Consider the following 15,973-nt stretch of genomic DNA (forward strand, 5'->3'; position numbering starts at 1 on the left):
CGCCCAGATCAGCGGCCGTTTTTGCAGGTGCTTAACGCGAGTACCGAAAGCGTGTGTGTGCCGGCTGGTACCGTTGTGGCACATGCCACTACGGCGTTTACGGCTCGGTGATCTGTCCAGCGGGGGGCTGGTTGGGGGTGTTTCACACGATGGAGCGGTGGATGATCGCTGGATCGCTGAATTGTGTGGGGAGAATTCGGCCCTTTCCGGCGAACAACGTTGTGCGATTCGTAAATTATTATAGAGTTATTCGGATGTGTTTAGCTCCGACGATTTGGACTTGGGTCGCGGGTGGGCCGCCGACCGTCCGGGACGGCCCGGCGACCCGCACTCGCTCGAAATCCCTCACATTTCGTTAACTTTTGTGTTGTGTTCTTGTTATATTGTTGTTGTATGCTTCGTGTCCTTTGACGTATTGGTCTTTTACACTCGCATTACTTGTAAAGTTGTTGTTCAGCCGAGGTCGGCTGGATTTTCTCTACGGGGGAGGGTGGTGTAATGCGGGCGTAAACGACCTTCCGGATGTGACGTCATGAGGGGAGGGGTTACGTCACGTGGGGGAGAGGGGTCAGGTCTATAGGGAGAGAAACCGGAAGAGGAAGGAGAGTGATTGGGGACTAGGAACGAGTGAGGCCACGTAGGGCGGGTGTGGGAGAGTGGCGCGATCGCCACATACAACGGGGAGCGAGGTTGAGTGGCGCGAACTCGCCACATACAACGGGGACCAAGGTTCGGCACCGTCGGCCAACGGTGACCGACCCCGGAGCAGCAGGAGCAGCGGGGAGGCTGCAGTTAGCAGCGGGTCTGCACACGGAGTTGGCAGCGGGGGGTCTGCCCAGGGAGTTGGCAGCCGGGGGGTCTGCACACGGAGTTAGCAGCGAGTCTGCAAGGAGAGGAAGGAGGCTACAGTAGTGACAGCAGCCGGGGCTGCTAGCAGAGGGTCTCCAAGGGAGTGCCGTGAGGGAAAAGACAAGAACCCAAATAAAGGACACGGAGTCAGAGAGAAGCGTCCGAGTCTTTTATTACACAAGGACCCAATAAAGATGGCAGCTGGGAAACGTCACCATTCGTGAAGGTGACCTGTGGAGGCTCCAGGGTTTGACTTCCAAGTCACTAATGGAGCCCGAGATAAATCACAGCCATTTGTGGATGTAGAGGTTTGGGAGGACTTTTCGGATAATGTCGAGTAGAAGCAGACAGCATGTGTGACCTTACGTGTTGGGGAGACCTGTAACCAAAAGCATGAGACACGGTTTCCCAATGTTTATTTAAATTGTTTTTAGTTTATTTAGAATACAGTACATATTTCAATTGTAATCTAAATTTTAGTTGACGTTTACCTAACGCCATTACTTGGGTAAGGCTTAAGTATTGAATATCGCGTTTGTATCTGTCGCGTGGCACTTTCAATAAACGTAACCTCCGATATTCAAGGGGCGGCTGTATTTTCTGTCGATCGAGTACAGCAGGGGAGTACGGGTTTTTACTAGAAACTAGATCTCTGCTTTCTTGATGTAATTAAGGCCTATGGTACCATAAAGAGGCTTGGTGCTTTGGGTTCCTTGATTTCGATGTCTCTGCCTCTGCTCACATTCGTTGAGGATTTTTATGATTTTGGGCAGGCCCATCTAAAGCTGCGTGACCAGGAGTTGGAACCATTTCCTGTTCAACTCAGCTTGTGACAGAAATTCACTCTGGCCCAATGCATTACATTTGTAATGTGAGGTTACACCTGGATGATGATGATTGGCTCTGCTGGCTTCAGCCCGCAACCAATGGGGAGTCGAGTTAGGGGCGTGGCCCTGGAGCCATACAGTAGCTTCGAGAAAGTTCCAGGGGTGTGGCTGAGGATTGGCTGCGGGGCGTCACGTGGGCCAGGGATTAAAAGGAGCGGAGAAGCCACGCTGGTGCCGTGGTCCGGAGCCTGCCACGTGGCGGGCCGCCGCAGTCTCTCTCTCACGCTGTCAGCCAACAGCGTGAAGGAGCAAGGGAACTGGAGGAACGAATGTGGTGGAAGCTGTGAACGAAACTGAATAAAGAATTCTCAATTCACGACGTCTCAACGGGGTTTATTACACATTACATAGCATCTTCAATAATTATGTAGTTTGAGAAGCTCACAATGGCCATATAAATGATTTGCATTCGTCGCGGTTAAAAATAATATGCTTATCGATGACTGGTTATAGTTAAGGGATTATATTGGTAGGAACGAAGTGAACCAGCCTACAATAGATTATATCGTCCGTCCGTCCGATGTCCAATTAGGTGTAGCAACATCTCCCCCTACTGCAAACACTTGGCAGGACCCTACAAAAACCTTTAGACTCAGTGAGGCTTTCCTGGCTAAACAAGTGTAACATTCCCTTATAATTCCCTGAGATAGCTTTTAATTAAACATTTAAATTTAAAATTAACTCACAGCGGGCTAAAGCCTACAGCTAGGCCTAAAGCCTAGAACTAGGCCTCAAACTCTCCCTTCGTATCGTACCCCCCGCCATTTCATTTTATTATAGCCATTCATTTGTTCGTTCCTACCATCCCACCCCGCAGGGACCTGTTTCCCTGCTGGTCAGCCCTGTTGCATCTGCTGATGATCTGGTAATGGCTACTCAATGAGATGGCTGGCTGAGGTGCCATCTCTTGTTTTGCCGGACACACACAGTAACAATAACAACAACCGCCATTCGCCACTAAGTGGCGGTCACTTCACCATGGCGCTTGTGCCAAGCTATGTGCACGGGGTAGACCCAGGTGCCATGGGTCGACTGACTCAGTTGACTGGCCGATGCACCACCTGTACCCCCGACTGTGCCAACACACAGTGTACACACACACAGTGTGTACACATACACATTGTATACACAGTGTACACAAACACAGTTTGTACACACACAGTGTACACACACACACAGTGTACACACATACACATTGCATACACAGTGTACACACACAATAATGTTCACGTTGTTATTGAGCTCACGCACCCAAGGGGTCTCTGTTCAAGAGAGGCAACAATATAAATGTAATCTAAATAAACTTAAACTCTAACCCTGATCTCGTTCTCTGACGTCACCACTAATTAACTTGGCGTGAGACGCCAGGGAGAGCTGTTCCCTGCTAGTGACGTCATGTCACCAAGGTTTTTAACCCCCCCTCTACCGATCTTTTGAGCGTGACGTCACGTCTAGTTGGTCACTGTCGATTTCGGTTCCAGTAAAAATCATTTTTTGGGAAAAGCCACGCCCAGTCACTGGCGGTTCATTAACATAATTTATTCATGAAAACCGTCGCGAGTTCATTGCAACGTGTTTCGCAGCCAAGCCCAATCACCCCACATGGGCCCAATCTATTAACATAATTTATTCAATTACACGGCTGCTTGTTGGGGGAGGGGATTGTGTAATGAACTCCGCTAGTGACGTCATGTCATCTCCTGCTGCCGCGTGACGTCACGATATATCCGGAAGCTGCTGCACCGCGCGAGCGCTCTCACTGAAATCCGAGGTGAGAAGTTGACATCGTGGTGGTTGTTGTTGTTTACCCAGGTAGAGCCTCGCTCCGTCTCTCTCTCTCTCGTAGGGATATCAATTGAGTAGCAGCGAGTATGGAATCGATGTCCAGGTTGGAACATTACAACGCGGGGCCTAGCCATGCGGGGCCTTGCCTCCTGCCCTCGCTTGATTGTATTTGCTTTAATTCTCTGCTTAAGTTTAATTTGTCTTCACCTGGCTCACTACTTTGAAACTTTGTTTCTTTTAAGTATTTCTACAGTTTTTTTTTATTATCCTACCAGGCCAAGCCCACTTGAGCTGCTATACCGCTCTTGTTTTCAGAAGCGACCAGCCCACAACAAAGTGGCTTATCAACGTGTGGAAATGTCTGTCGGTCAAATACTCTAAACGCGTGGTGATGTTGACTCTAAATGTGGAGGGGAAAAGCATGAGGATCCGGAGGAAAATCTACGCGACCACGGGGAGAGAGAGAGACACGCAAACTCCAAATATACAGGAGGGGTCGCGATTGAACCCACCACCTCCTGTAATTCAGGAGAGGCAGTTAACATCTCCCAGCCACCATGGTGCACACTCGAGTATATTCCACAATGAGTCTCAGCACTCTAATTCAGGAGCGTTCTGCCGAGTTGGTTTTGCTGATGCACCCTTTAGACCGATGAACAACTATTTTTATTATAATAGTTTTTTTACCCTTTTATCTGGCAAGAAAACTGACTCGTTTTTTACGAGGAGTCATGTTTGCATAGACCACAATACCTGCAGTCATAATGCAAACAAAAAACATAACTCTGATAATGTATGCACTGTCCTTGAAGTTGATTGGTCTACACCCGAGACAGCTTTCCTTAGAGCCTAGTCCCTCTCTCTGATGGTGCATTGTCTTTGAGTTGTGCGCCTTTTGGCGTCATCTGGTCCAACACCATGTGAGACTAGGCTCTAAGGAAAGCTGTCTCGGGTGTGGACCAATCTACTTTAAGGACAGTGCATACATTATCAGAGTTATGTTTTTTGTTTGCATTATGACTGCAGGTATTGTGGTCTATGCAAACATGATTCCTCGTAAAAAACGAGTCAGTTTTGTTGCCAGATAAAAGGGTAAAAAAATACAATTATATATTTTTTATGGCAAATGAGATTCCAATGGTGTAAACTATTTTTATATTACCAATCAAGGCTCACAGAGCTGTTAGATCTTTTGTCAGAAGCCACCTGGCCATAGATGATAGCTCAACGAAATGGCTTTTCACGTGGAAGATTGTAGCAGCCAAATAATCTAAATGCATGTTACTAAATGTGGAGGGGAAAATCGAAGGACCCTAAGAAAAAATAATCCGAGTGAGCGAGTGTACTCATTTGTGTTAGTGTACTCCTTGAGCGTGCTCTGCGTGCGTGGGTTCGATTCCAACCCTGACGCATTTATAATTGCAGTTTACATTTTTTTATTTTTTATTTCTCTCCCTGTAGTGGCATTGATTTTTCTCCACATTTAGAAACATGCGTTTTGAGAATTTTGCTGCAATACATTTCCATATTATAACCCACTAAGTTGAGCTATCATTTGTGTCCAGGTCGATTCTGAAAAAGAGCTATGCAGCTCAGATGGCCTCACCTGGTAAAATAAAAAATATTGTACTGTGTTTGAGGGTTTTTCAATTTAATTTCTCATTTAGCAGTTAAAGATTATGTTTCAGGAGGGTCCTGCATTCGACTGTTTGACCACCACCAAATATATTTTGAGTTTAGGTTTGGAAGAAAAACGGAAAACCCAGTGGAACACCAATGCCGACGGTGACGGCCGACGCCAGGATAGCGGCCACGGGCTTGAAGCGAGGGCAACCCGGCTCTTGTCCCAAGAAAGGAATCCGCTCCCCGCTGCCCTCCACGGTGGCTGCACGCTGAGCCCCAACTTTCCCAGGAGGTCGGTACCTGCAATACACTCGTGGCATAACACGCTCGACACGTATAACTCCTGGTTACACACCTGGTGTCCGAGGCGACCCTTAAGGGTGACCCTCCCCAGCAGTCCCATCCCACTTCCACTTGCAGTGTGCAGCGCACGATCCGGGGCCTGTAGGCGGCCCACGTCAACCCCGACCACGCTGCCATGTGTTGCACTCACGAGTGACGTTACTGCCCCCGCCGTCGCCGCATTCTGGGGTGTTGTTGTCGGCATCTGCGTGGGGGTCACTCGCTCACCATTATCACGACAGTTTATTTTTGTTGGGGCCACGTCAATTGCACCCCTCCGTGGTCAACCTCTTTAGGGAGGCCTTGGTTTCGATTTAAAGCTTTCGTGACTGCAGGGATTCATCTTCTTGGTTCTTTCGGTAAAGTCACGTAGAAGGGAAGTAATAAAATAATAAAAATAAAACATAATAAAATAATTCTCACGACGTTTCGGCCACAACGCAAGCAGCCGTCCTCAGGTGAAGAACATGTCTGTCGATAAGACAGAGTCTAAATGACACGTCTTAGGCTTGGAGTGTCTATTTAAGCTGTGAGGGAGGAGGAAGAGAGCCTTGACAAAAGAATTTGCATTTGAAGAGGAATTTAGCATATTTATGGGAAATGCAGGAATGCGAAGTGCTAATTGTGAAATGCGTGGGAGGTGGGCGGGGGGTTTTCAAAGTCATATTATGCCCATGCATTATGCAGGATTAACAGCATCAAAGTAATATATAGTATCGTAATTGTATAGTGAATATATAGCAGTGTGATATACATTAGGGTGGGTAGAATAATACATAGTGTAATATAACAATGTATAAGGTATAGGGTGGTGTATAGTAATACAGTATATAATTTAATGTTGGGTTTGTCTATGGCAGCATATAGTACGGGGAAGACCTGTTTGATGTAAGGAAAAAAGTTTAGCTGGAAGCATATTATATTTTTTGCGACATAGAATTGTAATATATTACTTACTGTTAGTAGCTCAGCTTATTAGAGAGTATATTTAGTATACTGATGATACTATGAAGTTTATACTTTAGTTTTTTACGTGGTTGTTTGGTTGCTGCAGCTGCATACTATTCACATTCCTTCCCTTTGTTGGTGCTGCCCCTGCCCCCTCCCTTTGATGCTGCTAATCCTGCATAATGCATGGGCATAATATGACTTTGAAAACCCCCCGCCCACCTCCCACGCATTTCACAATTAGCACTATTCGCATTCCTGCATTTCCCATAAATATGCTAAATTCCTCTTCAAATGTAAATTCTTTTGTCAAGGCTCTCTTCCTCCTCCCTCACAGCTTAAATAGACACTCCAAGCCTAAGACGTGTCATTTAGACTCTGTCTTATCGACAGACATGTTCTTCACCTGAGGACGGCTGCTTGCGTTGTGGCCGAAACGTCGTGAGAATTATTTTATTATGTTTTATTTTTATTATTTTATTACTTCCCTTCTACGTGACTTTACCGAAAGAACCAAGAAGAGGAGGCCTTGGTGTTTAACCCTGGTGCTTCTCTTGCACGGGCGATCTGGTGACAGTCTCTCACGAGATGCCCCCATTGGTCGCATAGATAGCACGCACGGGGAAGGGCGGTGGCTCCATAAGAGGCCCCTTGCCTACTTCCCCTTACCCTCCCAGTGCGCATTTGTTCGAGTTCTGCCTCTTATTGAGACACTCGCCTGGTTAGCCCCCCGACCATGGAGCGTAGCCCTCCCACCTCGGACTGGACTATCTCCGCTGTAGACTGCAGCTTGGTAACATTCAGGTGTACTTGGGTTACCTCCTCGCGTACTTGGGTCACATGGCCTGCGATATCTCCTATGCCGGTCTATATTCCTGCCACCCATCTTGGGGTTGTCTCACAGGGTCCCGGAGGCTCCCTCGTCCCCCCCCCCTCACCTCCTCCTCTGGAAGAAGACTTGCAATGGTGCTATCCCGTCCCAGCCGTCGGAATTCCGCATAATCGCGAGAAAATCTCTCACACACACACGTGCGAGTGCTCGGCAAGGGTGTTAGATGGGGGATATGGGCAGATCGCATCTGGCTGCCACCCCGTTGTGCTTGTCAGATACTGCTGAACTTTCTCGGCGGCGAGGTCATCGATGATCTCGGCAGTGTATCCCAGGCGTGCACTCTGTGCTCGCAAGCGTGATTTATTTTTGTGCGCGCTCACTGAGATCTGAAGTGAGAAGTTTACATCGTGGTTATTGTTGTCATGGTGGTCGTTGTTGTTTACCCAGGTAGAGCCTCGCTCCTTCTCTCTTGTTGGGAGGCCGCTTTGGATTGCACCACTCTTCGATTTCACATTAACATGCTAATTTATTACATTAACATCACTAGCCCCGGCCAATTTTTTTATGACCCTTGGGCTACACCCATTTCAAACCTTTTAAAAACAGTCTGCCTCAGCAGCAGACCATTCATTTTCTATCAAAGTGTTTTTTTTTTGCATTCTGACCACAAGTATTGTGGTTAATGCACACATGATTCCATGTAAAAGGTTTCAGGTTGGTGTTTTAACATCTTAACACCTGTTTTGTTGCCAGAAAAATGGGGAAAACCTATTCTCATATTTTGGTACTGGCAAAGGTTCCATGATGAAATATTACAGTATATTAGAGGTGAGCCGTGTGTTTGCAGAGAGGACAGTAAGGAGCCGGAAGTGAATGAATTTTGTGGCAAAAATGCAGGCCTGATTATATGTAAGGATAATGTGGTAAATGAGAAAAAATATAGCAGCAGCGGGGTGTTGGAGTGTGCAGGTGTTACAGGTGTTGAAGGTGAACAGGTAAGCTAAAAATTGCGTGAAAACATAATAACTTACCCTTGAGTACACATGGACAATTTGGGGTGTGTAGGTTTCATAGTGTTGGCGCAATTTGGTTCTCAAAAAAACACAGGAAGTCTGCTTTATTTATATACATTTATACTCATCTTGGAATGTTTTGTATACGGTTTCTCCACGTTTATTTCAGTAATTTAGTTTATTGGGAATACAGTACAGTACTTATTTCAATTGTGATGTATATTTTAGTTGCCGTTTACCTAACCCCATTATTTAGGTAAGGCTTAAGTTTTAAATATCGCCATTTTACCTTTCACACGGCACTTTCCAAGAATGCAACCTCCTCGCTATTCAAGGGGCTGCTGTATTTTTTGTCCATCAGCTATAGCACAGGAGTACGGATTTTCAGCAGGAACTAAATCTCTGCTTTCTTGGTGTAATTACGGCCTATAGTACCATAAAGAGGCTTGGGGTTTTGGATTATTTTTAGTTTTAGATATCTCTACCTCTGCTCACATTCGTTGAGGATTTTTATGATTTTAGGCAGGCCCGTCTAAAGCTGTGTGACCAGGAGTCGGATCCCTTTCCTGTTCAACATGGCTTGTGGCCGAAATTCCCTCTGGCCCCATGCATTACATTACGTAGCATTTTCAAATAATGATGTGTTTTGAGAAGCTCACAATGGCCCTATAAAAAATTGCATTTCATACAGTAACAATGATACGCTAATCGATGCCTGGCTGAAGTCAAGGGATTGTCCCCTGCTGGTCAACTTTGTTACGCATGTTGATGATCTGGTCATGGCTACTCAATGACATTGAGTTGGAGAATCTTGTTCTGTACCTGGAGAATTCCATGACGAAATGGGGCCTTGCATATGTTCTACAAAAAGATCACCTCCCTGGGAAAAGCTTGACTTAACGCTTTCGTGACTGCAGGAATTCATATTCTTTGGGTCTTTCGGTAAAGTGACGTGACTTTACCGAAAGACCTTCTTGAGACAGCTTCCGGAATCAGTCCTTTTTATTTTCGACTTCCACAGTTACACTTCACACACTCCCCGTTGCTGACAGACAATGGAAAGCGGGCAGACTTCCCGCCAAGTCCCCACCGCGCACGTGGCACCCAGAGCCCCGTACGCGCGTGACTCCTGCTCTTCTCGTTCCCAAGTCTGCTCCCGACTTCTCTCTCCCTCTCTCTCTTAATCCCTTCGTCACGTGGTACCCCCCAGCCAATCCTCCGTAGACAGCGTTGACCGTTCCCGATGGTTCCCTGTCAATCCCGGGACCACGCCTCTGATCCGGCTTCCCATTAGCTGAGGCCCCGATTGTCCAGGCCAATCACCCCTGCTAACATGCCGTGATCACGCCGAGGCCATGCTCCCTGGCTCACCCCTTATTGGCTACAAAGCGGGACCGGCAAGCCAATCCCCACGTGAACCCTCTATGGCTGTTATTACATCACCCCCCCCCCCCCCCCCCCGTGAAAAAAATCAGCCGTCTCGGCTGGGAAAAAAGGGTGATCAACCAATTCTGTAAAACATCTTATTAGGGCACCAAGGTGCATTTAACAATAAAGGGTGAAACGGCGTCCCCGCGCCGAACAACACTTAAAAACAGTCACCCATGAAAAAACCCGACATACATTAGGGCGCCCCTGCAGCGCGGTAACGACAGTGAAGAAACAGCTAGACGATCAAACGTTAACGAAACGGGAGAGATTTCGATCGCGTACGCGACGCGGGACCCTCTCCGCTTCCAGCGCATGGTCGCTTTGCCTTCAGAACGACAGGAGGTGGTAGGCTTGAAGAAGAAGAAGGTTGTTGGTTCTCGGTCATATCCAGGGCAGTCCCCGTTGGAGGGGGGGCAGCGGGGGCTTCCTCAGCCCTCAGAACCTGTTCATTTGTAGGAGGCACAACACAGTCCCCCTTGGGATCAACGGGCCTGGCAATCGGCGTAATCGGTCCGGCAGAACCCGGCAGGTCAGCTAGTGGGAATGAGGGACCGACACGCGTATCAACATAGGGTTTAAGTCGCGAGGAATGAACATACCACCGACGTTTTCCGTACGGAACGTGGATACTCTGTGAGTTCCGAACATCCACCAGCGTTACGGGCCCCCGCCACGGCCTGTGCAGTTTAGGGGATGTGCCCACCGGCACCTGGGGGCAGTGGAGCCATGCCAGGTCTCCCACTGACCAAGGCATGCGAGTACGCGATCGACGCGCATACCGTTCGTTCCTTGCCTGGGCACGGGCCGTCGCACACCTGGCAGCCTCTCGCGCCTCCGTAACTCGTTCAAGCGAGTCCCGCACGTGATCAGGCAAGGAGTGGGATGGTTGTTTACTCGGCTTAACCAGTTGCACATCGATGGGTGGAACATTCTCACGGCCATACATAAAAAAAAATGGTGAGTATCCCGTGGACGCGTGTGGAACCAGGCGGTATGCCGCTAAGACGCCTGGTATGTGCAAGTCCCAATCGGTTTGGTTTTCACTGACCGTGTGACAAAGCATAGCCGAGAGGGTACGGTTGAATCGTTCCACCATACCATCCGTTTGCGGATGGTATGGGGAAGTGCGAATTTTCTTTGTGCCCAGCGCGTCACAAACCTCCTTGAGCAATTTAGAGGAGAAGTTCCGCCCTTGATCTGTGAGCAGCCTCTCAGGTGCCCCCTTATCCATGACATACGCGTTCAAGAAAGCGTCGGTGATGGACGCAGCCGTTTGGTCGGGTAGAGGCCAGGCCATCGGCCATCGAGAAAAATATTCCACCCCGACCAGAAGGTATTTATTGCCCCTAGCCGACGGGGGAAACGGGCCCAGAATGTCCAGAGCAACTAATTCGTTGATGCGGGACACCTCAATGGAACGTAATGGCGGTACATAGTGGTTCCGAGGCGGTTTCCTCTTCGCACAATCATGGCATGAGCGGACAAAGTCATTGACGTCTGCCGTCATGCCGGCCCAGAAAAAATCCTTTTGCATCGCGGCCAAAGTCTTCTGGACGCCGAGGTGCATCAACTTATCAGCGTGCAGAGCGCGAAGCAGGTCGTAGCGAAGCGAAGTAGGCACGACCAAGCGTGGTCGGTCAGAAAACCCGTCGATGCACATTAACAGTCCCGACTTGCCTCGGAACATCTGCCACTTCCATCCCGCCAATTGAGCTTTTTGTTTCCCTATCAATTTCCGTAGCGGAGACAGCGAGGTATCAGCCTCCTGCTCACGTAACCAGACCGAGTGCGGCAGCCGTAAGGTATCATCGGTGTCCACCGACACCTTCTGGTCGTCCTCATTCGCTATCGCCCCCATAACCGGGCAGGGCAAGGTGGGCGGTGCCGCGCAGCGGTGCCGCGCAGCGGTGCGTGCCCGTCAGGCAAGTGCACGGAGGAACGGGTGGCAGCCTTGAGAGCGCGTCAGCGTTCGCGTGACGGGGGCCCTCTTACGATATGTAATATGGAAGGAAAATTCCTGTAACGATTCCAACCACCGAGCCAATTGGCCTGACGGCTGGTCCAATTTCAAGGAGTATTGCAAAGCCGCATGATCAGTGCGAACGAGGAATTTCCTTCCATACAGGTACGGCCGGTACAATCGAACAAAATGCACAATCGCCAAAAGTTCCCGCCTTGTCACGCAATATCGCGTTTCCGCAGGGGACAGAACCCTGCTGCCACTCGCTCAACCCCGTCCTTACGTTGCGACAAAACGGCCCCAATGCCGATATCACTAGCATCCGTATCAAGGATGAACGGCTGTGAGAAGTCTGGGTAATCTAGCGTAGGCGCCGTGGCGAGGTGTTCCCGAAGTGATCTAAAAGAACTTTCTTCCTCCGCTCCCCATTTAAACCTTTGATTTTTGCCCGTTAGAACATGTAATGGTTTCGCCAACGTCGCAAAATTCTTAACGAAGCGGCGATAATAGGAAGCGAATCCAATTAACCGCCGAACATCACCCACGGAAGTGGGTGTGGGCCACTCTCGAACACATTTGATTTTCAGAGGGTCAGTGGACACGCCGTCCGAGCTGACAATATGACCCAAGTAACGGACGGAGTGTTGCAAAAGGTGACATTTTCTAGGCTTAAACTTGAGGTCAGCCGCCCGCATTCTTTGGAAAACCGTCTCCAGGCGTTGGAGGTGTTCATCGAACGTGCGTCTGAAAACAATGATATCGTCTAAATATATGAGGCACGTTTCCCACTGTAGTCCAGCCAACACCAATTCCATGAGCCGTTGAAACGTCGCCGGAGCCGCATTCAAGCCCATAGGCAACCGATTGAATTCAAAGAGACCTTGCGGCGTGCGGAATGCCGTTTTGGCTTTTGACTCATCATCGAGGGGAAGCTGCCAAAAACCCGAGGACAGATCAAGGGTGGAAAAGAATTTAGCACCCGATAAAGCATCCAATGAGTCATCCATCCTCGGTAAAGGGTACGCGTCCGCCACCGAAATTTTGTTCAACCGGCGGAAATCAACGCAAAATCTTGTACCACCATCTTTTTTCTTAACCAGAACGACGGGCGCGCCCCAAGGGCTGTTGGACGGCGAAATAATATCCGCCGCCAGCAATTCATCTACTGCTCCGCGCACGTGTTCCCTTTCCGCTGGGCTCATGCGATGAGGGTGCATACAGATGGGAGGTGTCGCACCGGTGTCAATATGGTGCGACAAAAGCGACGTGCGGCCGAGATCCAAATCATTTCTGCTGAAAACATCCGCGTACCGTAGCAATAATGAACGCAGAGCATTCCTTTGCTCATTCGACAAAGAAGAATTTTCCCCGCATAAATCTGCGATTCAGCGTTCTTGCGAACAATCGTGTGGAGCCCCATCAGCAGGCATCCGGGCGCGCGGCGTTTCGTCACAAGAGGCGAAATCGGTAGTGGCGTGAGCCAGCACCGATCCCTCCGGAACAACAACGCGGTCAGGTCCCCCATTCAACACCTGTATGAAAGGTGCCTGACCTGGTCGCACGATCGTTTGTGCCGCCGCCAAGGAAAAAGATTTAGCTACCGAATTTGATGGGGATAATAGCACGCCCTTCGCATCCCTTTCAATTTGAAGGGGTTTTCGGTAACGCAGCGGAAAGAGCATTTGCGCTCCCGACGGAACTTCCACCGTAGCAGCGACTACGGCAGTAACTGCGTTACCTGTAGGCGCACTGGCCAGCAGGGAAGGCAGGAATGACATCCTACGACCCCCCGGCATTTCCAAACAATCCTGGTCGACCCATATTTTCAGCGGCATCTGGCGCAGCAAATCAGTACCAAGCAAGCATGGGACAGCTAGCGAGCGAGAGATCAACACAGGTCCTGCGGCGGTAATATTTCCGATAGCGATGCTCACATCTACCTGACCACAGATACCCATGCTACCCCCATTTGCGGCTACACACGCATCATTAACCCTGCGTATCCGCGACGTAAGAATGGACAACAAATGAAAAATAACATCTGAAATGATGGTGGCAGATGCGCCAGTGTCCACCAAAATACGGACGTCAACGCCGTCGATGGTACCCCGTACCGTCGACGAGCCTGACGCCGCAGCCACAACCCTGCGAGCCAATTTCTTCCACTGTGTAGCAGAGCGTGTAAATGGTGCAGGAGAAGTAAAATTATCCTTAGGAGTGTAAGAATGAGTGCGAGTGGATGAATGATGTGACACGACCTGCCGGGTGTCCGATTTGTGCCGACTCGCCCGAGGTTGTTGCAGTTCCGCAGCAGGTGGAGGTCCCCTTGGCGGAAGAGGCGACAGCAGAGGTCGGCAGCGGCAGTCGCGGGCGAAATGGCCTCGTCTGCCGCACTTGAAACACGCGGCCGTCGTCGGCCGGCGGTCGGATGACCCGGCCCCCGCACGTGGACGGCCTGCGTAGTCACCACGCTGGTCGCGCAGCCGCCGACCCTGAATCCCATGCGGAACAGCAGCAGCCAGCACGTCGTCGTCGCCAGAGTCGTCGGAGCAGTGCACGACCCGTCGTGGAGACCACCCCAAGGGCGGCCCGTCGATTTCGGGTTTCCCCGTCCACGCCGCCATCTGGTCCCAGCGCTTGATGTTAAACTTGGCGTCCAGGCAGCGCGCCACCCATCGCGATGTAAGCGGTTCGTGGCCGCACACTGATAGAGAAATGTTGAGCTCCTGAGACAACTCCAGCATCCAGCATACGGGAAAGGATGAGAGGATCCAAATGATCGGCCGTCGCGTCGGGATAGGCAGCCATGGCCAGCGCCATCAACGCCCCCCTATAAGCCAAAGGCGACTCCTCCGATCCTCGGCGATGCGACATAAATTTTCTGGTGGCTGACGTCGGTGGGTCGTAAAATTCCGCCATCTCTGCGAATGCATCTCGCAGTGTCTTCTTCTTGGACGCCGGGATGGAGCGGAAGACCCCCAGAGAAACATCATCAAGCAGTGTAGGTAGCACTCCCAGCGCCTCCTCCTCCGTCCAATGCACGGATCTAAAGGCTGACTCGAAGCGCCACGTAAAAGCACTCCAATCGCCCCCGGCGAGAAATTCTTTAATCTGTGGAAGGCGATGTCTGCGGTGGCAAGCGCGCGCCGCGGGCGTCTCCGACTGCGGTTCCCGCGCTCCACCCGTCGCAGGCAAAATGGCGTCCGGCGGCCGCGTGGCGGCAGGCGCCCCCAAAATGGCGGCCGACGGCTCCAGCGCAGCCGCCCCGCCCAAAACGTCGGCTTCTTCCCGCGTGGCAGGAGCAATGGCGGACTCCGATTTTTTTGTAGGACCCCTTCCCGCGGCGTCCAGCTGATCCGCAATCTGGCGACCCACGGCTGGTGAGGACGCTACCGCGGTCACCAGACTCAGCAGAATGGCGCGTAACGACTCAATCTGCTCCGCCATCAGCCGCCATCCGTCTTTCGTTCCTGCGGTGGTCGCATCTTCTCCCAGTCGACGCTGAGAGGCGTCGAGGAGAGCAGTATCAGCAGGCGGCATAGGGGCTGTAGCCCCCAACAGCTCATCTTCGTCCGTCTCGGCCTCTTCCTCCGATGGAGGCTCGGGCAGGTTCTTTTTTCTGAGGTGCTTGGTCATCTTGACGATCGTCCAAACGGTCGCAGAAGAACTTCTGACACCAATGTAATAAACCTTCTTGAGACGGCTTCCGGAATCGGTCCTTTTTATTTTCAACTTCCACAGTTACACTTCACACACTTCCCGTTGCTGACAGACAACGGAAAGCGGGCAGACTTCCCGCCAAGTCCCCACCGCGTACGTGGCACCCAGAGCTCCGTACGCTCGTGACTCCTGCTCTTCTCGTTCCCAAGTCTGCTCCCGACTTCTCTCTCCCTCTCTCTCTTAATCCCTTCGTCACGTGGTACCCCCCAGCCAATCCTCCGTAGACAGCGTTGACCGTTCCCGATGGTTCCCTGTCAATCCCGGGACCACGCCTCTGATCCGGCTTCCCATTAGCTGAGGCCCCGATTGTCCAGGCCAATCACCCCTGCTAACATGCCGTGATCACGCCGAGGCCATGCTCCCTGGCTCACCCCTTATTGGCTACAAAGCGGGACCGGCAAGCCAATCCCCACGTGAACCCTCTATGGCTGTTATTACACAAAGCTGTGAGTGTCCATCGCCAAGGTCTAGTCCATTGCAAAGGTCTCGTCAAAAAAACAGGCAATAGTCTACATTATAGACTGCCAATACACTCGCTGAGGTTAAGAACCAGGCTACAGTCGACATTATAGACTGCCAGTAC

General features: G+C 50.5%; 1 protein-coding gene across 1 annotated transcript in view; it reads left to right on the forward strand.

Moving 5' to 3' along the window:
* Positions 1-15,973, forward strand: part of LOC144738233 (uncharacterized) — a 60,347-nt gene that overhangs the window by 24,897 nt on the left and 19,477 nt on the right. The window contains exons 6-7 of the mRNA XM_078621228.1: positions 1,879-2,019; positions 14,862-14,995. Of these exons, the coding sequence (XP_078477354.1) occupies positions 1,879-2,019; positions 14,862-14,995 (275 nt within the window). The remainder of the gene's footprint in view (positions 1-1,878; positions 2,020-14,861; positions 14,996-15,973) is intronic.

The sequence above is a fragment of the Lampetra planeri genome, chromosome 78, assembly GCF_965212315.1.
Source record: "Lampetra planeri chromosome 78, kcLamPlan1.2.h2, whole genome shotgun sequence".
NCBI lineage: Eukaryota > Metazoa > Chordata > Hyperoartia > Petromyzontiformes > Petromyzontidae > Lampetra > Lampetra planeri.